The sequence below is a fragment of the Neoarthrinium moseri genome (assembly GCF_022829205.1).
Source record: "Neoarthrinium moseri strain CBS 164.80 chromosome Unknown scaffold55_Wmoseri_CBS_16480, whole genome shotgun sequence".
Classification (NCBI taxonomy): Eukaryota; Fungi; Ascomycota; class Sordariomycetes; order Amphisphaeriales; family Apiosporaceae; genus Neoarthrinium; species Neoarthrinium moseri.
Genome location: NW_026055169.1, coordinates 18,792 through 39,815, shown reverse-complemented (window position 1 = coordinate 39,815; position 21,024 = coordinate 18,792). Strand labels below are relative to the sequence as shown.

At 50.6% G+C, this 21,024-nt stretch overlaps 9 protein-coding genes across 9 annotated transcripts; 3 read left to right on the top strand and 6 right to left on the bottom strand.

The window, feature by feature from the left end:
• Position 1: 1 nt before the first annotated feature.
• Positions 2–2,449, bottom strand: JN550_010505 (uncharacterized protein; the record flags this gene model as incomplete). The annotated part of the gene is made up of 1 exon (XM_049308767.1): positions 2–2,449. The coding sequence occupies one exon, from the start codon at positions 2,447–2,449 to the stop codon at positions 2–4; it is 2,448 nt and encodes an 815-aa protein (XP_049167476.1).
• A 627-nt stretch (positions 2,450–3,076) lies between these two features.
• Positions 3,077–4,453, bottom strand: JN550_010504 (uncharacterized protein; the record flags this gene model as incomplete). The annotated part of the gene is made up of 3 exons (XM_049308766.1): positions 3,077–3,498; positions 3,573–3,870; positions 3,929–4,453. The coding sequence occupies 3 exons, from the start codon at positions 4,451–4,453 to the stop codon at positions 3,077–3,079; spliced, it is 1,245 nt and encodes a 414-aa protein (XP_049167475.1).
• A 582-nt stretch (positions 4,454–5,035) lies between these two features.
• Positions 5,036–6,977, top strand: JN550_010503 (uncharacterized protein; the record flags this gene model as incomplete). Its single annotated transcript, XM_049308764.1, has 5 exons — positions 5,036–5,171; positions 5,239–5,612; positions 5,673–6,395; positions 6,452–6,467; positions 6,529–6,977. The coding sequence occupies 5 exons, from the start codon at positions 5,036–5,038 to the stop codon at positions 6,975–6,977; spliced, it is 1,698 nt and encodes a 565-aa protein (XP_049167474.1).
• A 406-nt stretch (positions 6,978–7,383) lies between these two features.
• JN550_010502 (uncharacterized protein) lies at positions 7,384–7,908 on the bottom strand (the record flags this gene model as incomplete). Its single annotated transcript, XM_049308763.1, has 1 exon — positions 7,384–7,908. One exon carries the CDS (start codon positions 7,906–7,908, stop codon positions 7,384–7,386), a length of 525 nt encoding a protein of 174 aa, XP_049167473.1.
• A 762-nt stretch (positions 7,909–8,670) lies between these two features.
• On the bottom strand, positions 8,671–10,661 carry JN550_010501 (uncharacterized protein; the record flags this gene model as incomplete). The annotated part of the gene is made up of 5 exons (XM_049308762.1): positions 8,671–9,251; positions 9,321–9,652; positions 9,707–9,877; positions 9,929–10,512; positions 10,569–10,661. The coding sequence occupies 5 exons, from the start codon at positions 10,659–10,661 to the stop codon at positions 8,671–8,673; spliced, it is 1,761 nt and encodes a 586-aa protein (XP_049167472.1).
• A 929-nt stretch (positions 10,662–11,590) lies between these two features.
• Positions 11,591–12,925, bottom strand: JN550_010500 (uncharacterized protein; the record flags this gene model as incomplete). The annotated part of the gene is made up of 1 exon (XM_049308761.1): positions 11,591–12,925. One exon carries the CDS (start codon positions 12,923–12,925, stop codon positions 11,591–11,593), a length of 1,335 nt encoding a protein of 444 aa, XP_049167471.1.
• A 487-nt stretch (positions 12,926–13,412) lies between these two features.
• On the top strand, positions 13,413–15,271 carry JN550_010499 (uncharacterized protein; the record flags this gene model as incomplete). The annotated part of the gene is made up of 7 exons (XM_049308760.1): positions 13,413–13,637; positions 13,689–13,761; positions 13,827–13,902; positions 13,956–14,120; positions 14,172–14,529; positions 14,587–14,826; positions 14,885–15,271. 7 exons carry the CDS (start codon positions 13,413–13,415, stop codon positions 15,269–15,271), a joined length of 1,524 nt encoding a protein of 507 aa, XP_049167470.1.
• An 837-nt stretch (positions 15,272–16,108) lies between these two features.
• Positions 16,109–18,187, top strand: JN550_010498 (uncharacterized protein; the record flags this gene model as incomplete). The annotated part of the gene is made up of 1 exon (XM_049308759.1): positions 16,109–18,187. One exon carries the CDS (start codon positions 16,109–16,111, stop codon positions 18,185–18,187), a length of 2,079 nt encoding a protein of 692 aa, XP_049167469.1.
• Positions 18,188–18,280: 93 nt separating this feature from the next.
• On the bottom strand, positions 18,281–19,615 carry JN550_010497 (uncharacterized protein; the record flags this gene model as incomplete). Its single annotated transcript, XM_049308758.1, has 1 exon — positions 18,281–19,615. One exon carries the CDS (start codon positions 19,613–19,615, stop codon positions 18,281–18,283), a length of 1,335 nt encoding a protein of 444 aa, XP_049167468.1.
• Between the last annotated feature and the right edge of the window lie 1,409 nt (positions 19,616–21,024).

Below are 21,024 nucleotides of genomic sequence, written 5' to 3'. Positions count from 1 at the left end.
TTCAGAACGACTCGTTGGAAAACTGAGAATGGACAGAATTGCAAAGAGTCTGGTAAGCAGCTAATTCTCTGGTCAAAATGTGAGCAACCCGTCGTGCCATATCGGACTTCTTCCCCAAAAACCAGAGTGCTTTGACACATAATTCCCCGCGTCGTATTGTTTCTGACAACTCATTGCTACAAATTGCCGCCAGTGCGAATTGCCGATACTCTTCTGCTTCTGAAAGGAGGAGGACTGTGGCCCGTGAGAAGGCTCGAATCAGAATGACCGTCCACGGTTCTGTCAATATAGTGCCTTCATTGACGGATGGATGGAGCCCTGGAAGTTGCGGCTCCACAGAAAGACCTCCATTATCATCGTCTGATGGTGGAGTTGCGACTCTGGCTAGGTCCGAAAGTTCCTTGACGCTGGTCTCTTGTAATTTGGCAATAACCCTGCCTCGACGACGCTTTTGAGTGTCGTCCTTGAGACCTAGATCATGTTTGTCTACAAGGTCAATGAGGTCGGCGAGCATCAGGGATGCCAGGTGCCAATGTGCAGCGATACAAACAAACCAGCTTTGAATTCGGCCCGGAACAGAGCCAAAATTATCCAAGAGGTCTCTGAAGAGGTTACCGTAGGTCACACTCCAGTAGTGACACAGAGTCATAGCACTGCGGATGATGCCCTCCACTTTCTCTCCCGACTGTCCCCGTCTGAGCATATTCTGAAGCCAAGAAACGTGCCTATAGAGCAATATCTTGACGGGGCCTGACTTGGTGACGGCTTCGGCCGCTTCTTCGTATGTGCATGGCCACCGAACCATCCGAGAGGGCGAATCCAACTTGTCTTGAGCGAAGAGGTCCAAGTTCCACCGCACACGTTCTTCTTCCTCCTGACAGTCATCATGCTGACAATCTTGATCGGATACCACCAATGGTCGCTCGTTCATGGATGAAGAGACAGTGTCAAACATGATAGTCAGCCAGTAGAGCAGACCCACAGAGTTTTGGTCTTCTTCATCCATTAATCGTACTGAATTTTTCGTCCCCTCGCGGTTTCGGAACAGACTCGATTTATTCAAAGCAGAATCGAACCTGTATTTCAGCGCATGCATCTTGCGAGCCGCTCGTTCCAAGTACGTCGGAGGCCCGTCTTGTGATATGGCTCGGGAGATCTCGAGCATGATGTTGTTTTGGTCAAACCCCACCCTACTACAACTTACCGGTGCCGAATCCTCGCTTGGTGCAGACTCTTGGTTCTGCTCCCATGGCTTCTGGGACAAACCCAGAACGGCCTCGGCGCAGACAACTCGAAAGGACTCAACACAAGCCACTTCTTCAAGACATTTCTCAGCTTTGTTCCAAAAGTGCCATTGAATGTCGCGGTCAAACTCATTGGCCAGCTCATCAAAGGCATGTTCTGGTTGTTGCGGTTCTGGTCGTGCCATATATGAGTGATAACGCTGTCGCTGTCGTCGACTTCCCTGAGCCCACTGCGTAGCAAAGGCCATAATAGAAAGGTGCAGAGCCCTGTCGCAGGCACGGTCTTGTGATTGGCTCAGATTTATCAACTTGACACCCTTTGCCGCCTGCTCAAGTTTCAAGGTACGGTGATAAATTCTATTTGACCACGACGGTCCCCATTCTGCAAGCTTCGATTTTCGTAGAGGATCGATGTTTGAGTTATAGGGACAGGTAACTTCAGTGAGCCAGCATGATAGGCTGTTTTCCATAACATCATGGTATATGTGTAGGAGGTTTGATGAGATAAGGCCCTTATTCGTTCTGTCAATAACGTTTTGCTCAAGGGCAAATGGCGACAGTGAATGCGTTCGCTGCTGTGGCCACATTGAAGACTGGTGATGCCGTTCCGAAGTAACGCGCATGTCCTCATCTGATGAGCCGGGTTGGACGTCTTGAGAGATTGTACCTAAGAAGTCCCAGTCTTGTCGACTGGGGAACTGGTCTTGACCACCGAAACTTTCCTCGAAGGGAGAGTGAGAAGCGCCATCTGTCAGAGCGCCAAGGGCACCAAGAGGGTCGAGGCTGTACTCAGGGTCTAAGAAAGTCCTGTCCTGCATGGCATCCGTCGACTGTTGAACAACATTTCCGGTACCGGAGAATCCTTGAGATGAGGTGATCAATAATTCTATTTGGTCTTCTGGAGAGTTTGTCTCCAGACCTTCATATGACCATGTCCCCGAGAGATTGTTGGAGCCATATTCAGAGGTGGCAAGTGAGTCATCGGGATGGCTGAGCTGAGCTGTCTGTTGATTATTGATCAAATCCAGCCTCCGGCGCTTGCTCGAGGTAGTGACACCTCGCTGATGATTGCTGCAAGATGTCGCCTCAAAAGCTTTTGATATGCGCAACTGCGACCAGGCCCAGTAGAGAGTACATTCCTTTTTGGTTCTGGCACAATATGAACAGGGTCGGACTTCGGGTGCTGAGAGCCACCATGTTAGCATATCGTCACAATGACTAGGACCAATATCCGCATCCATTCAGGCCCGGCTTACCTTGAGAATTATCAGGTAAAAATATAGACCCGACGTCGTCCAACGGTTCCAAAGCCGGGGCGTCACATGCTCTCTTGGATTTTCGGCATTGATCACACGAGTGACGTTGACGCCGCATCGCCGTGACGTTGATAATGGAGATCAAGGGGGCTTGGCCAGCTTGCTACCACTATGAAGTCTCTCATCTGTCAACATAGAAGGCAGATGGGACCGGCAAAAGCAATTGGCGGAGAGGAAGTAGATTCGGAACAACGGCAAATAGCAGTTCCGACTCCATGTGTAAGGGAGGTGCCAACGCCAGTCTCTTTCGTCTCTTCCCCAGACTTGACCCCGTATCCACTTCCCCGCATTCCAACATCCCCAGATCCCCAGATTAGTACAGCACAGTTTGCCAAGTCAGCCCATCCTCAGAATCAGGAGTTTGGTTGTGATTGGCTCGTTGTTTACTTGGAATGTGTTGGCGTAGTCCGCAGGCCAGGGACAAGCCTTTGCGAACGGCGAGGCGTGGCTAAGTGCATACATATAGTTAGGTAGACAGTACTACATTTTCTATTGGCTACCTATCTCATATGTGTCTCAACCCCTCTTGAGGGCTTTATAGGCCTCGGCCTCAACCTGGCCCCAAAGTGTCAAGACTTGTGTGTCTGCGAAAGGTAGTATCTGAGTGCACACCATCCCCGCTATTCCCTTCTCGCGATCACACCACCACCACAAGTTGGCCAGCCCAGCCCAGTGGGCGGTGCCTTTTGACCGGCCTGTTTCACCGCCATTACTCTGCATAAAAGTAAGCCCCCAGCCCTGAGGAGGGTCCCCTTTCACGGGGTACAGCTGTGGTATTGGATTTGTCAAGTCCGGCTTAGCGTCTGGGATACCCTGTCTACCGTAGTTTGGCAAATGTGGGATTTGGTTGCGAAACATTTCCTCCACCGTGTCCGCGCGCAACAGTCTTGCGCCAGTTTGTGGACACACGCCATCATTGAGCAGCGAGGCAAGAATTTCTGCAGATTGGGATTGGTGTCAATAAGTGCTGATATGTCGTATCCGTCCAACGAGATGAAAATACACAACTTACTGCAATACTCCTGTGGCTTCGCAAACATGCCGGCTCCACCACTGTTGAACACCTTGCTCGTCTGAGCAGCATCATCAGGATCGACAATCAGAGGCATACGTAGCAGGTGATCTCTGGGCCTTAGTTTACCATCCTTATCTCTAGCATGCATATATGCTAGCTTGGAACGCATTTCCTTCGTCGGAATCATTGACATTTCGTTGATGCCCAATGGCGCAAATACTTTTTCTTGTAGGTAAGCGTTCAAGGTGAGACCGGTTACTCGCTCGAGCACGAGGCCTGCCCAGTCAATACTTACCTGATTATAAAGTGAGCAAAGGGTTCATATACTTGAGTCGGAGAGAATGCTAACGTACTCCATATTCCCAACCCTGTCCTGGTTGGAACAGCAGAGGCATCTTCATGTCCTCGAATCTCGCTGAGAATTCATCAACCCCGGCGGGAAATCCCCAATCTCTCAATCTTTCATTGAAAAAAGTATACCCAAATCCAGCCGTATGGGTCAGTAACATTCGCAAGGTAATTTTGGCTCTCTTCTCTTCTAGAGAGTTGTCGGGCCGCAACACCTTCAGATCCTTTAGCTCAGGGCAGATATTTTCAACCTGTTCTCCATCGTCCAGCTTCAATGTACCTTGTTCCACTAATTGCATACATGCGATGCCCGTAAGAAGCTTTGTACAAGATGCAATCCAGTAGATGTGGTCGAGGGACATCTTCTCGTTCGAAGCAATGCCCCTTTTTCCTGCTGCATGTGCGAACAACTCTTCGCCATCTCTACTAACAAGAACAACAGTCACGCCAGGAATTCCAGCTCTCTGGTCGGCACATGCGCCATCGACAATCTCTTGAAGACTCGCAAGGGTTGAAGATTCAAAAGGCATGGTTATCAAATGACGTACATCTGATGATAGAAGTCTAGAGGTGTCGAGTTGTCGTACAAGAAGTGGGAAGGACACCACTCGTTTTAATTATTAGACTTTGAGTTGCACAGCATGCGGCAAGTGTTTGCCTAAGTGATTGGCACGCTTGAGATGTAGCCTCAGCGGCTTCGGTACCGCGCCCGAATGTAGAGATGAGGTGAGTGCGGATCCGCAGCCGCAGCGCCATACGTCAGCGAAGTAACGCTCCCCACCTTGGACTAACCAATCCAACAATTCACCCTGCATGCGACCATTTGGTTGGCCAGACTAATAGGAGGAGAAGAAATGGAACAGTACACAATAGTAGTCCCAGCCGATGCGGATGAGAATCCGATAGTGATGTACTATGCCCATTTTTGATCCTTCGATGTCGGCAGTGTTAGCTAGCTCGACCTGCGACCAAGCTATCTAAGGCAGTTATAAAGCCAGCATACTTGTGACAGATGAAACTACTTCAAAAATTCTCAACAAAAGCCATCGTCAATACTATTCTGAGTTCAAACTTGTATGAAAACAACCGCCTGCAGCTGTAGCTTTGGCATCATGTCCACAACATCTTCATTCCGTCCTAAGAAGTTCAACACTGAACTCACCGACTACTCAAAATCTCACGGTGAGAGATCAGGTCCATACGCAGATAATCTTGAGGTTGATGCGTTGATCGTCGGGGCTGGTTTCGGTAAGCGTTTCATACTCTCATGTGCATGTTTCGGCCAGAGTTAATGCTGATCAATGCTGTATCACAGCTGGGATATTCATGCTAAAGACTCTTCGGGATCGTGGCAACAAAGCCGTCATTTTCGAAGCTGGGAATGACATCGGAGGCACTTGGAGATGGAATTGTTACCCTGGGGCGGGTGTTGACTCCGAGGTTCCAGAGTACGAGTTTTCTTGGCCGGAAGTATGGAAGTCATGGAATTGGACGTCGAACTATCCAACCTACCAGGATCTTCGGGCATATTTTGACCATGTTGATAAGGTGATCGGTGTTAAGCAACATTGTTCCTTCAACACGGTAGTAGTTGGAGCCAATTTCGATACGGCCACCGGCCAATGGTCTGTTCGAACAGAAGATGGTCGTATTACGAAAGCGAAATTCTTGATTCTAGGCACTGGATTTGTGAGTTCAGTCCCGCACTTTGAGTTGTAAAGCCGAATCAGATGTTAATCATATTTTCAGGCAGCCAGGCGATATATTCCCGACTGGCCAGGTATGAATAAGTTCAAAGGTATCATCCACCACTCCTCGTTCTGGCCAGATGAAGAGGTCAACGTCAAAAATAAACGCTGCGCAGTCATTGGCACAGGCGCATCAGGCGTTCAGATTGTCCAAGCATGGGGCCCTTCAGCAGGTGAACTCCATGTCTTCCAAAGAACTCCCAATCTGGCTGTCCCAATGCGTCGGAAGGCCATGTCCACAGAGGACCAGGAGCGAAGCAAAGGTGTTTACCCCGAGCTTTTCAAACTTCGGGAGACAAGCTTTGCCGGATTTCATTATGACTGGTATGAGAAGAACACATTCGATGACACCCCCGAGGAGCGAGAGAAGTTTTACGACAAGGTGTGGCAAGACGGGGGTTTCAGATATTGGGTTTCTCTATACAAGGATAATTTGTTCAGCGCAGAGGCCAACCAGCAGTCTTACGACTTCTGGGCAAAAAAGACCCGGGCTCGAATTGGGGATCCGAAGACGAGAGAAATTCTTGCGCCACAGAAGATGCCTCACTTCTTTGGTGTCAAACGCCCTTGTCTGGAGTACAATTACTACGAACAGTTCAATCGGGAGAATGTGGACGTCGTCGACATCAAGGAAAACGCCATCAAAGAGTTCACTGAGACTGGAATCACTCTCTCAGATGGTACACATTACGAACTTGACGTGATTGCTGTTGCCACAGGATTTGTAAGTTGATTCCGAGCCAGCCAGGCCAGACAGTGTTTGCTGATTTCTGAGCGCAGGACGTTGTCACAGGAGGTAAGGCTAAATATGCAATTACGCAGACTCGTGTTGGACACCACTAACATCACTTAACCAGTTATGACACAGCTTGGATTGGAAAGTATTCAGAACACCAAGTTACAAGAAGAATGGAACACCGGAGCGAATACATACCTTGGGACAACTGTCAGCGGCTACCCCAACATGTTTCATATATATGGACCGCACGGCCCAACCTTGCTCAGCAACGGGCCATCGACTGTTGAAGTTCAAGGCAGATGGATTGCCGACTTGATTGACAAGATGGAGCGACAGAACATCAAATATGTGAACCCCAAACGTGAGGCATCTGAGGAGTGGAAGAAACATGTCGTGGAACTGAACGACAGATCCTTGTTCCCAACAACTAGATCGACGTACATGGGAGGAAGTATTCCAGGCAAGATATACGAGCCCGTTTGCTACTCCGGTGGCATTCCAAGTTACAAGACTGAAATCAGGAAGGCTTTGGATACCATGCAAGGTTTTGAGGTTGTAGCTAGGTGAAGGTGTGAAGCGGTACACCATTGAGAATGAGCAGAACTCAGTATAGGGGATATCATTCTGATCTACCAGATGCTTAATCTGTTTGAGGATCTGGCACAGGAGTCAGTTGGAAAACTTCTGTTGCCCTGTCTTTTTGTTCTAGTGTATGAGTTCTCATGCAAACAACTTTGGCAATCACTTCAGACATCATGATTTACACATTTTGTCACGATATAGGGGATATATAGAGGAGCGGAACAACGTTAATCCGGGGGGTCACCCCCTATATAGCAGGCTCATCAGCCCATTTCTTTTGTAGCTCCTCAAGGATCAACTCAAGTCAATTCCCATGCTCTCGCGCGCGTTTTAGTGTGACACATTTTTACTTTTCCAAAGCCATGCGAGTAACTGTCGGCTTTGAACTCGTTCATTTTCCACCCCCAAGCCTGACAGCTCTGTAGTATACTTCAGCAATAGCAAGACATTCCGTCTTTTTGATGATATTGCCCTCCTTATTGCACACATCCTTCATATCGTCGTGGAAGTTCCCATCAATCTTGCCGCGATTGTCCTCCGTGAAGCGACCCTCCTTCCTATAGTTAGCGTAACCAAAGTCGTGGCGGTAGCACGACTGCAGGAAGTTGTAGCCGCGTGGCTTATTCTTGTCATTGATGTTGAACTGGTCGATATACTTTTGCGGCACCGAGCACTGGTCGTCCTGAACATACTTGGAGTTGTGCACCCAGTCGATGCCATTCCACGACGATGGAGGATTCCACCATACTTTTTGCATCTGAGCATAGAACTCGGAAATTGGTGTGTGGAAGAGCCATCGGTCGACCTGGCACTTGACATCGCAACTAGCGCCTCCATCATCTGTGACAGGAGCTGGGGCCACGACGGAGGCGCCAAAGCTCAGCGTCAGGAGAGGAAGCAGAGTAGTGAAGTGCATTTTCAAACAAGGAGATTTAATTGTTGATTGCACACTGATGGGACATAACACTGGGGTCGACGTGCCCATGAGCTTGTAATGCGTTAAAAGAAGGTAAACTGTAGCAAACCGGTGAAGCGTGTCTAAGTGGGTTTCTGGTGAGTGATCGGCGAGATGATTAATGAGTGCGCGAATTGACGCACTTTATAGGTGTGGCCTGGGTCAGCGCCATGGTATTCTTGCGGAATATAAACGCGTTGAGGCTATAATTATCAATTATATTAAGCTACCGTGGAATGTATTTAGCACTGTGCGACGAGTCAACCAATCAATTGACTTGCGCAGGTACAAAGTTCGTCTTGCCAAGATTATCTGATGCATCTCAATGCAAAGTGGTTGTCTTTCAGCGGAAATTCGGTGATGAAGGATTCCCAGAGCTGATACGGGTACCACACCCGCTCCCTGTCAGCCTCAAGAATCATCCAGGGGAAAATTCATTTGGTGGGCTGCTGCGCCACGGCAATTGCTATTAATACAATGCATTTGCCAAATTACATCCCCCATCACTGGACTCTGATAGGACAGTGAAAAGTTCTTCTTCTCGCAAAACGTTACTTTAGCTATGCGGCTCTGGAAATAGCCCGTCTTATCACCATTCGTTTGCGAAATATGGCGTCACTGTAGTTGTGCCACAGCCGAGAGGTATCCATTGTGATTCCGCTTAAGCTGTTGTGGACTTAATAAGATGTCCAACTGTTCTGAAGTTCAAGAGGTATTGGTTAGTCAAAATCCTCCATCTTGCCCGTCAGTGAACCCCAGAACATCGAAACCTGTCAACCCCATGAGGAACGTCTGGTCATCATTATAGAGCGGTGCTGTGAAATCGGGGTAGATGTTCTGAGACCCATACGAAGGCGGCTGATTTCCTTGGTCGAGGTTGGTTGTTTCCATAGGCGGCACTGATAGCTGCTGGAGAGCTGCTACTCCATCCCAGGTGGTCAAACCTGCTGTCGTCAGCTGGGCCGTTGGCCATGGACCCGCGGTTGGCGTGGGTAGTAAGGTATCGACAGGATTTGACTGAGAGGGCACTTGTGTCGTTTTATTAGATGAAGTGTTCTGTTGCGATAGCCAGTTTAGCCAGCTGTTGTAGTCTGACGTACTCAGCGGCATCCTCGACCTTGGCGAATTCGAGAATGTTTCTGTTTCACTCAACTTGTCCACAGCCTCGTCGGCAATAGATTGCAGAGCCTCAACGAAGCTGACACCCATCTTTGCCGCCACGTTTCCTTCGGCCATTTTACTCAGGCAGTCCAAGCCGAATGCGACTTGCCTCTCATAGTTGGCATCTCGTTCAAGAATCCCAGCTAACAACACAACTATTGTTGCAATGCTGCAAGCTTGAAAGTCAGTGAACGAAAACCTGGTTAGGTTACCCGTTCGACGGAGATCTTCGAATAGGAGCAGCATTTTCTTGGCAGCTTTGATACAAGAGTTGGCCAATACTCCAATATGCTCGCCAAGCTGGGGCGGTTGGGACTCTCGCCGGAAGTGGTGACGCAGCCGAGCTTTCACGACCGTGACCACGCTCACTTTCCCCATAGCAATCCAAGAAAAGTAGTAATTGGAATAGAGATGAAATGTTGCCCGGTAGCATGGGGATTGCGGTAGCATATTTTGCAGCTTCAGAGACGCTGGTAACGACCGTTTCCATGCCTTGAGATCAGATTCAAGTTGAATCGGCAGACTTTGGGTTGCGGACCATTCCCTGGGAGATGGTCAGCAAGGGGAATACAGCCAAGCTCGTTTGGAAGTCACGTACAAAGGCTCAGCGACTTTATCCAGGATCATCATTAGCCTAGCATCTGCAATCTGGTGCTCAATGTTATTGAATCTTTGAATGTTGTCAAGGGGTGGACATGGCTTTGGAAGGGAGACCGTAATGATTGACGTATTGATTGACCTTGGCCGATTAAGCTTTACAGTTGAGGAACTACAATATATGTCAGTTCACCAACCGATATGGTCAGAAATAATTTCGTACCGTTCTAACGAGTAGATGGACCACCATACTCTTCGACGAATCTCTTTTTCCTCTTCACTCAGGTTGAGCTCATCTGTGTTTAAATGCAAGTCCATTGCTAGAGCTTTCCTGAGCGCCAGTCCAAGGTAGATGTAGGATGAGCCAATGGCACTAGCGGGCAGAAGATAGACCCCTAATACAAAAGGAGCCTGTACAGATCGTAGACCTGGGAAGTCTATCACATCCGGGATCAGCGATCGTGCTTGGTTGTAGAATATCCTGCCAGGATCGCTGTCGTCGGTGTTGAGGTTAGATCTTGACCCGTCTGGTTTGGCGAGGGTTGTCCACTGACTACCCAATGCGAAGGCGGCATGGGCGAGGCAGACAAAGCTACAGTCACGTCTAAGCCGAGACGTGGGATTGGTATAAAACTCATCGACTTCAGCCAAAAATTGAGCCTGGTTGAAGTAGAAGAATGCATCTGTCCCGTGGTCGATGCACACGGACAACAGGAAATCCGCGATTGGGCGGGGTGGGAAGGCATCAACAGCTTGTCGTAGCCTCTGCAACTCGGCTGGTTGTAATGTTGGTGTTCGTACTGCATGCTGTAACTGTGTTAAGGCACTATGTTCTGATGCGAATAGGCTCTGATGACACTCACGGTTTGTACCAATGCCATTAACTGCTCGCCTTGAGCTACATCAGAATCCAACGAAAATGTCTCTCGCAGACGCGAGAGAAACCGCGGCCACATGAATCTTTCGGTTGGATCTGGAAGCTTTAAACCATTGAACATATAATGCAGTGGGTGCTTAACTTACGGCCATCTAGTGAATATGTGCCACCCGGGTTAAGAGGGATGTTGCTTGGGGCATTATTTTCATTACTTTCATCTAGCTGCCTCTGCGTTGTTTGGGAGGGGGATTCTAGTGGGCTTATTTCCCTGCGCCATATTAACATCATGAAAACCTGAATCCAAGGAAAGCGGGCAGGCGAACGTACCGCGCGAATCGGCAGGAAAGGTGATTTCGATCGCATCTTTGACAGATGCCTGATGCAGTCTCGATGCATTTACTTTTCCTCGCCTTGCACCGATCACAACTAATTTGCAGCGTCAGCCAACCCAGAGTGTATAGGTGAGGTAAGGCACTGGGGACTTACGCCCTCGGAGCCCTCTTGCGAATCTCGTCGGGCACACGTCTTCGACGTCGGCGACGGATAGCTGCAGGTGAGCTGGCCGCGGGACCAGCCATTTGCTATTGCATTCTAGGTGCAATTGTCACGAAGCACATGTAGAACATGGGAAGGTGAACAGGCGGCCAGATAGCCGACATCCATGCTCGGATTGGTGGGCGCTTTCAGTGCTTCTATCCGCCGATGCCGGGATCGGTCCCAATCACCCGAGGTGAGCGGCCCTAAGTTAGTTAAACCACTACTGAGTCAATCCCGACGCAACTGCCCCCAGTACAAATCCATAGCGCCTCGACGTCTTGTCCAACGCGACCAGAGTTCGGATAACGCCGGTCCGAGGGCCCAAAGTGCGGGAGTCGGGTGCCTCAATATCCAATGTGCAGGCTTAACTTGAGCACAGAGGCGAAGAAGGAGGTGAAGACTTTGAACTGTCTGCAAATGGCTGGATTGCTATCTAGATTTCTACAAGCCACTTTTGCGCCGCGAGATGCCCTACAGCTGGGGTTTGATCCGAACGGGTACACATGCATCCTCATTGATCTCAGCTGTCCGGCTCTTGTAGATGCGCCCTTCCTTCATGACCGCAATCACGTGCCTCTCGGGGTCGTCCAGTATCGTTACGTCCTCCAAGGGGTTCTTGGCCAGGAAGAGGACATCTGCTTCAAACTCTTCCCGGATCTGACCCAGTGATGACTCTTGCCTTAACATGCGTGCCGGGTTCAGGGTTGCACTACGAAGCACCTCCAAGGACGACAGTACCTTGGCACGGAGTGCGAACTCGTGGGTTTGGGCTGCCCCGAGAGGCCCTAGGAGATCGGTACCAAAGCAGATCTTGACGCCAGTCTCCGAAGCCAGCTTCAACGCCTTGAGGCCCGCATCCAGAACCTCGGTGTTCTTGGATTGCGATTCAGGGGGCAGGTAGCCAGTCCATTTTGCCGAAGCCATCTGATCGTATGTTACCAGGGTCGGTGTCAGGTATACATCGTTCTTGACCATCAGCTCAGCAGTCTCCTCGTCTAGGAAGTTCCCATGCTCAATACCCTTCACCCCGTTCTCGATACAGTGCCTGATAGCTTCCGCTGTGTACGCGTGCGCTGTGACATAGGTTCCGGCATTCTTGGCACATTGCACCATGGCCTGGATCTCATCACCAGTAAATTGCAGATGATCGATCTTGTCCGTGGGACTGCTGACGCCGCCGGATCCCATAATCTTGATAAAGTCGCTTCCGCATCTGATCTCTTCGCGCACAGCCTGCATGCAATCGGCAATACCGTTGCACACGCGCCCGAGACCGTTGGTGGCTCCGCCGCAGCACGCTGAGTGATCATGCTTGTTGCGGTAATCAGCGTGCCCACCTGATTGACTGAGAGCATGACCGGCGATGAAGAGTCGCGGGCCTGGGAACACGCCATCGGCTATGGCTTCCTTGATCGCTGAGTGCGCACCACCACAGTCCCGTATGGTGGTGAACCCCCGATGCAGCATCTGAGAGCAGACGTAGGGCTGCCGCAGAAGACTGACAGACTCTGGATTACCAAAGGCTGAGTTGAGGTCGTTGAAGCCAGGTACAGCTATCAAGTGGACATGCGAGTCAATAAGACCTGGTGAGAGGAATTGCCCCGTGCAGTCTAGGACGATGAAACCGGGCTTCGTCGGTACACTGGCCGCAGATGGACTGATAGACGTGATCTTGCCATTCTGTATTTCAACCGTCACGGATTTGCGGATTGAACCTGCGGCGACGTCGACCACGTTAGCTTTGTGAAGAAGATATGACTTCGGCGATGGTCGTAGCCATGGCTTGAGATCGGCTTCCTGGACCATGCTTGAGGAGAAAGTATGGCGCGAAGTAGCACCACAGGCGGCTATGGGTGCTCGGTATAGAATTGAAAACAAAACACAGAGCGACAGGTCAAATCAAAATGGTTCCATTACCAAGAGTGCCTTAATTTGAAATGCCTACCCAGACGATAAGTGAGCAACCAACCGGTTGAGTTGCGGAACCTCCATGTGTCGGCAACCTGACCCCGCAGTGGACAGGTTCCCGCGCCTACACAGTCGGCTGAGCGTCTCGGATAACTGCCATCTTGGCCTTGCGGCCGACACATTGCCGTAACCTTATCAAAACTCGGCCACGGCCGACGTTTATGACTGGCATCGGTATGTCATATCCGGGGAGAGTCGTTCGTCGCTTCTGGAATGAAGACTTAAATGCTCCGTCATGTTGTCTCCGTCCACGAGACAGACGTCTGGGTAACCTACCCGATTAACCTTGCTACGCTGTTCACGCCCGTGCCCCGAGCCAACATCAATGGATCCATCAATCGACAAGTTGGAGATGACCCAGCCGCCGGCTCATGCTGCGGACAAGCGCCTGAGCGTCGAGGAAAAGGGTGATGTTGTCGAACTAGCGGCCACTTACACTGAGGAGGAGGAGAAGAGAGTTCTCCGGAAGATCGACTGCACTATCCTGCCAATGATGTGCTTCATCTTCTTCCTGCAATATCTCGATAAGCAAACACTTAGTTATGCCTCGGTACGTGGAGAAGTCAAATCGAAGCCTCACTTCCGTCGCTGACCTTTGCAGGTATTTGGCTTGATTAGCGATCTGCACATGACTAGTAGCCAATACGCATGGTGCTCGTCGATCTTCTATGTTGGTACGGGGCCACGAGGACTACCTATAGTACCCTCATGTTTGGCAGCTAACTGGCGTGTGGTATAGGCCAATTAGTCGCGGAATATCCCTTCATCTACCTGATGTCAAGGCTTCGCTTGACCAAGTTCGTTGGCGGGACAGTGTAAGACGGGCCAGAAGTACCTCGAAATGACGCCAACTAACTGTGGTCTGCAGTATCGTATGGGGAATTGTGTGCATGTGCCTCGCAGCACCCCACAACTATGCTGGCTTCGCCGCTGTTCGATTCATGCTTGGGTTTGCTGAGGGTGCCGTTTCGCCAGCTTTCGTAACCATTACCGCAATTTGGTACCAGAAAGACGAGCATGCTGTTCGTACTGCGTAAGTGCCCGATGCTGCAAAAAGATTGATCCACTATGCTGACGCTTACAGGCTCTGGGTCACAATGAACGGCATTGCTCAAGTAATCGGCTGCTTGTTGATGTACGGCATTGGCAAAAATACCGCGCTTTCACTTGCCCCCTGGCGGACAATCTTTATCGTATGCGGCGCCATTACCATAGCAGCTGGCGTTGGTTTTTACATCATCATGCCCAACGGCCCGAAGGATGCCTGGTTCCTGAATGCCAGGGAAAAGGAGGTTCTCTCGCTTCGTATGGCCCAAGACCGCGAGGGCGGCGACAAGGCGTCCTTCTCAGTGCGACAGCTCCGAGAGGCAGTTCTTGATCCGAAGTCATGGTTTGTATTTGCTTTTGGTGTCCTGGTGACGATGCAATCGCCGGTGCTGACGGTATGTGCACACTAATACCGCACATAGGCCGTAAAAAGATAGCTAACCCATGGCTAGTTCGCTTCGTTGGTCATCAACACTATTGGCTATGACAAGTATGAGACGATGCTGTATACTGCCCCTTCTGGTGCCGTCCAGGTCCTGCTCCTATGGATTGGCGTCGCGGGGTGCTGGATGTTTCCACGCAATCGCACACTCGTGGTCCTGGCCTTGATCATCCCGCCACTGGTGGGCACCATTCTTCTCTTGAAGCTGAGCACCGATTCGGGCTGGGCCATGATTGTCGCCTCTTGGCTCGTGAGTATACTCTGTCATTATCATCCTGACTTACGTGGACTGACCCTTGCCTGTTTAGGCTTCTTGCATAACGGCCGTGATGTCGCCACTCCTGTCTCTCACTGCATCCAACGTCAAGGGCAACACAAAACGGTCTGTGGTAAGCTGCATGTTCTTCATTGGTTACTGCGCCGGCTGCATTGGAGCGCCGCAGCTTTGGACCGAGAAACCTCGTTATTTCAATGGAGTGGTCACCGGGATCGTTACCTGGTGCTTGCTTTTCGTAGTCGTCGTCACCTATCGATTCATCTGCATGAGGGATAACCAGGCGAGAGATGCATGCACGGGCGATATTGGGGGAGAGGCGGTTGCAGCGAGGCAGGGGGAGATTGTTCTCGACAAGTATGGAGCACCGATAACTGATCTGACTGACAAAGAGGACTCGAAGTTCAGATATAGCTGGTAGATAATGGATTGTATGCGCGGACAGCTTGGTGGCCAGAGCTTGCTCCGCTTGTTCCCAGTAGCCGGACCTCCACAATAGTTCACAAGACAAATGTCCTCTGAAGCATCTTTGCTCTATACAATTATGGCTGGACTACTCACCTGCTCGACGACGAGATCAATGTTGTAGCATAGTGATAGCAGGTTGGATCAATCTTCAGCTAGACACTTCCAAAGCTTGACCCTTAGCTGGTGCCGACAGCTACGCACTGTCTGAAGGGCGCAACGCAGGCCAAGGAACTTCAAGTGACGCGATAGCCGGGGCGCCGACGGATTGCATTATGCGGCGGGTCCCCCGATATCTCGGCTTTGAAAACTCGAAGGAAAGAGAAAAGGCCAATAACCTAACGCGGTCGATCCCGGGCGTTGACCCAATCGAAACCCACTCTGCCATGAGTTCCATCGCCACAGAGCGGCCACGACTCCACCATCATGAACCTTTTCCATTTAAGGCCTAGCCTCTAGCAGCTTGATTTATTTTGGGTATGCCCCCTAACCAAAACTAAGGGGTGCCCAGGCGAACAGGGGCTGGAAGCCTGACGCAGATCAGTCCAGGAACCAGGTTACAATGTTATGCCTTATTTTCAGCATGCCCAAATGCCGACAACCCCTCGACCGTCTTCAGTTCCTGCCACATCACATCGCAGACACCATCAGCTCGGAGGATTCTCTGCATCGACCGGATTCCTGAGGAGTGCGCACCGCTGGATGCGGTCAACCAAATCGCAGAGTGCTGACGTTGTTACCCTCCCCCGACCCGACGCTGCACGGCGGCGGCACAGGTGCAGCTACACCCAGAATGTCGGCTCCTCACGTGCCCCACTACAGCCAGCAACATGGATCTGAGGACACCAAAGACCAGAGAGCAGTAGGCGGGAGGCCATACCCGTATAGTTCAGCAGACACTGGGTTCTCGACTGATTCCAGTACCAACGATGACCCCCAAGGGCAGAGGCTCCAGCAAACCCACCCGGCGCAGCAGGCGTCGCGGTATCATGTGATGCAGTTCTGGTCGTGGGAGATCATGTCATTCTGGGTTGCCGTCGGACTGCTGGCCGCGACAGTCTCGATCTTGGCTCATTATGAAGGGCAGAAACTGCCCGAATGGCCGTTCTCAATCAATCTCAACACGCTCATTGCGCTACTGTCTACCATTCTGCGCGCTGCAATGCTCGTGGCTGTGGCAGAGGTGCTCGGCCAACTCAAATATGGGTACTTTTCACGGCCACGGCCTCTGAAGCATCTACACGACTTCGACAGGGCTAGTCGCAGTGTGAATGGGTCTATAAAACTTCTGTTTATCGCCCCGAAGAGTCTCCTGGCAGTCATTGGTGCCATCGTAACCATTCTTTCCCTGGCCATTGGGCCTTTCACACAACAAGCGATCAAATCCGTGTCTTGTCCGCAGTATCTCCGGGACACGAACGCATCCCTTCCTATTGCTCACTTCATGCCTGGAAGGGCTGATTACTACCGCATCGGAGCAGGCACATGGGAGGTCGAAGTTGACATGAAGGGCGCGATGATCAATGGGTTGACCAACCCGACTGGCAATGACTCTGCCATCGTGGCTACATGTGCAACGGGCAATTGTACGTTTCCCGTGGGCTCGGATGACATAACACACTCATCTCTTGGGATGTGCAGTGCCTGTTTCGACACGACGTCATTCGTCAGTGCAAACGAGAACCGCACCAACTACACCATGCCAAATGACCTCTGGTTGTCTCCGTACTCGGGGCAAGCTTACCTCAACGTACAAGTCGACTACAACCTTTCCTGGGCCTCGTCCGAGTTTCCCGACGGCTTCGCGACGCTCGCGAATGATGCGCTTACCAATATTACTGTGCTCACATTCACTCAGTCGCCTTGCTCCAACAATTCGCAGGGGGAACTCGTGTGCCCTCACAACGTCACTGGATATGTTGGGTCCTCGGACTACGTCGCCACATCGTGCTCCATCTACCCCTGTCTGAAGAACTTCCAGGCAAACATGAGGCGTGGAGTACTCGACGAGAGGGTGGTTTCAACTGTCCCAGCTCCCGTCAACCGGGTCGAGGCGAACATAACCGAAAGCGGCGTCAGCGCGGCAGCAAACTACACAGCACTGAAATCACCCTGCTTGATTGATGGTGTCGAGTATGACAAGTCAAACTTCTCCAGGATACCAAGGACCCCAGGTCGCATTTTTACAGGGATTAATGTTGATGGCACCGAATACACGGCACCAGACGAGTGTCTGTACAAGCTGATGTGGCTGTATGGGCACGCATTGGATGCGTTCATGGCTCAAACGCTCTTCAGTGGTATGTGTACGTATGACTCGAGACAAGGTGGCTCCCTGTACTGCGGAGATGCATGGTGGTTATCGCCTCTATACAACACCCAAAATGCGTCATTCGAAACCATCAATAGTCAGATTGACCAGTACGCCACGGCGGTGACCAACAAGTTTCGAACCCTGGGCTCGAACAACTACAACTTGAGTAGTGAAGAATCAGCCCTCGGATCCGTCATCGAGATGACGGTCTGCACAAGTTTTGACTGGCGCTGGCTTCTTATGCCGGCTGTTTTATTGGTGGCGACGGGCAGTCTCTTGGTCTTGATGATCGTCCAGAATTACATGAATCCCCAACAGCCTGTGTGGAAGAGCTCCATCCTGCCACTTCTTTTCCATGGATTCGGGCAGTCTCCAGAGATGGGTGCTCAGCCAGCCGTGGACCTGGACCATATTAAAGAGCGGGCGTACCACATCAAAGCCAAGTTTCAGACTGGCATGAATGCTGGTTTCGTCGATACTACTGGTGGCAGAGTCCCGGCGGCCAGAGATATTGATTTGGATTCCTTGCTAGGGAATCGAGATAATGTGCGCAGATAGCGAATGCCAATAGGGGATAGGCACGAGCCACGATCCTTCATGTTGATACGACTGCCAACAAATTGAATATGTTGAATGAGGGTCCACGATTATTCAACAGAAAGAAGACCGCGAAGGCTTTTCTGGCACGCGCTGGAACTCTCTTTTCGTTGCCACAAACACTTTATTCTTTCTTCTCCAAGTGCTCCATCCAAATCCGGAGACGTCATGATGAAAATTACTCTCCCGGGCCTCCATAGTTACCCTGCGTAGATTCTTGGTCTTGCTGCTGGTTATGATATCCAAAATCTGATCGTCCAAATGCTTCTCATCATCCTGGCATGAGTAGAAGTGAACTTCCTCCAAGGCAGTAGGCAAAACTTCTTCAAGTCGAAGAATTCTGCTATGAGAGGCAGTGCTTTCCGTGTCGTCATCACTATTGTCGTTGTCGTCATCAACCCTTCCAACGAGGATATCTTGGGGTAGAGCCAGGTCTTTCAAGTTGACGAGCTTCCGGAGTGATCCGATTCTGCCTGTGGCCTCGCCTTCCTCGTAGCAAAAGGCCATACGACAGTCTAGGTCAAGCTTCTCGAGCTTACGACCATATTTCCTGAGAGCAGTGCCGAAGGCACAGAAGTCTAGATCATCCGCTCCGACCGTAGCATCACCCCAATCAATTTGAAGACTCTGCAGATCTGGACATCGCGAGAGCATGCGAGACAGGGCGCGGCTATCGCAGAGGGACCAACTCAAATCAATATGCCGCAGGTTCAGTGTGACCCCAGGGTATTCGTCTTCGGCCTTTTCTTCTCCATCTTGCCAACAAACCGCCCAGCCACGCAAGGAATGCACACTTGGCAACGCGAGCAACCCGGCGGGTTCAAGCCTGGTGCATAACTCCGTATCACCATGCCGAATACGAACTTCTTGGAGATGCATTAGGTGATGGACATGCCCACATGGCCTATTTTGGTCGGCTTTCACCTCCTTGACCAAGCCGACCTTTAAATTGTCTGGCCCATAGTAGCAAGAAATTTCCATTACTTGAAGATTGGGGAGAAGGAGCAACACCAAAGATACTTCTAGATCCTCTTTCTCTTCCTGCATATCAGAAACAAGTTTCCTTTCCATGCTCTCGGAGAGTCTCAGCTTGGAGCGAACTGCTTCGACAAGAGATAACAGCTCAGGCCTTGGAATTCCGCAGTCTTGCAAGTCCCAGAACTGCACCATTTGCGCAAGATCAGGGCGCTCCAACAGTGTGCGGAATAAAAGTTGGCGCTTCTCTGGATTCAGATCCGGTATGTATCGGTAGAGGATTGGTTGAGCAAGCCGTTGCAAGCGCTTCGAAGAGCGACAAAGCTGTGACAGGGTTGTGAGCTCGGCGAATTCATCTGGGACGCTGAAATGCAGGAGTATCTCCAATATGATCTCATTTGCGAGCAACTTCATGGTCCCAATTGACTCCGGGCCTATGCGTACGAGCAAAGAGAGGCCTGCTGTGTTATTGAGAGTAGAGAATATCAAAGCAGTCGTCGAATTGAGTTCTGTAGCCCGCTTTTGGATATTGGTCGGTACCTGGGCAGGTGGAACGGACTCCCCACATACTTAAGTACGTTTAAGCTAGCTGCGCTAGGCACCAGAGTCCAGGCAGCTGCTCCACTAAACGGCCTATGATTGAGATTAAATACAGGCACCCGCTGAGGCCCAGCAGTGACATGGGTCTCTGTAATATCCATAGAACAAGGTGCACTTTCAAAGACGCTCGATTGAAGGCAAATGAGCCGCATGCATCGTTGTGTGATTACGTTCCGATTTGAGGACCCCGGAAGAAAGACAGCCCAAAGTGCCCTAAATACATGTCACAGCAATCATGATCATCCCCCCTCTCGGGTCCTCCGATACTCTTGGATTCCAGTGGCCCAGCAAAAATTTGGGCGTTCTAACGAAGTCTTCATATGTGAACTTCAGCGGCATATCATATCTTATACCACTCCAGGCCATTCTCGAGGCGATCCTACGACTCATCCTCGCTGATCATCGATGTACAGTGACGACAGGCTAGGACTCGTTCCTTCAACCTCTTCAACGACAGTCAGCTCTGGTAGGCGTAAGGCGCTTTCCTCCATAAGCTCTGCAACACATTGTCGATACTCAGTACCGCACTAGTTATGTACCTGTACTCGCAGAGAGTCACGCGAGACCCGGTCAACAAGATGGAAAGATCGCTCGTCCTGTAAACATCTATCCGGTGGCAATATTTCAAGAGATAGAAGGAGCCAACAATTGGTAGTCAGATGAATGAAGATATAGGGAGTCGATGGTGTGGCCGTACTCCCCTGTGTTGAATACCACGTGGAGGAACAATGGTTGCGAGCACTCGACTTTATCCAAGCGGAAAGTAGCTTTTCCCCCCATCGTCACAACCATTTTCTCACACAAGAACCTGATTATCGAACACTCTTGATGGCTCAGCCCACAGCATCTTTCCAACGTCAAGAGTCAACACCTTTGGGTTGTCGGCAAGATCAAACAATTACCCGCCATCAAACAATTATAGACTTCCTTCCGAGAGGCTGAACTCTTTCAGAACTCCTGGAAACCGACGTATCCAGGCTAGAAATTCACTCAACAAGCCAGACTATCCGATCTCCTCTGGATCCTATATTTCTCGGCCTTTGAGACGTTCGTGGGGATAGCTACTCATAGTTGGACTTTAGCAAGTACTCTGCAAGGAGGGTGCTGCCACCCACGTCAACCACGTGGACATTTCTCGTGCGCTGGAAAGAGACAGAAGTAGCATCGCCGAGAAGGCGTACACGTCACTAAGTAATTTCCGGTCTTGAAGACGCCAGCACAGT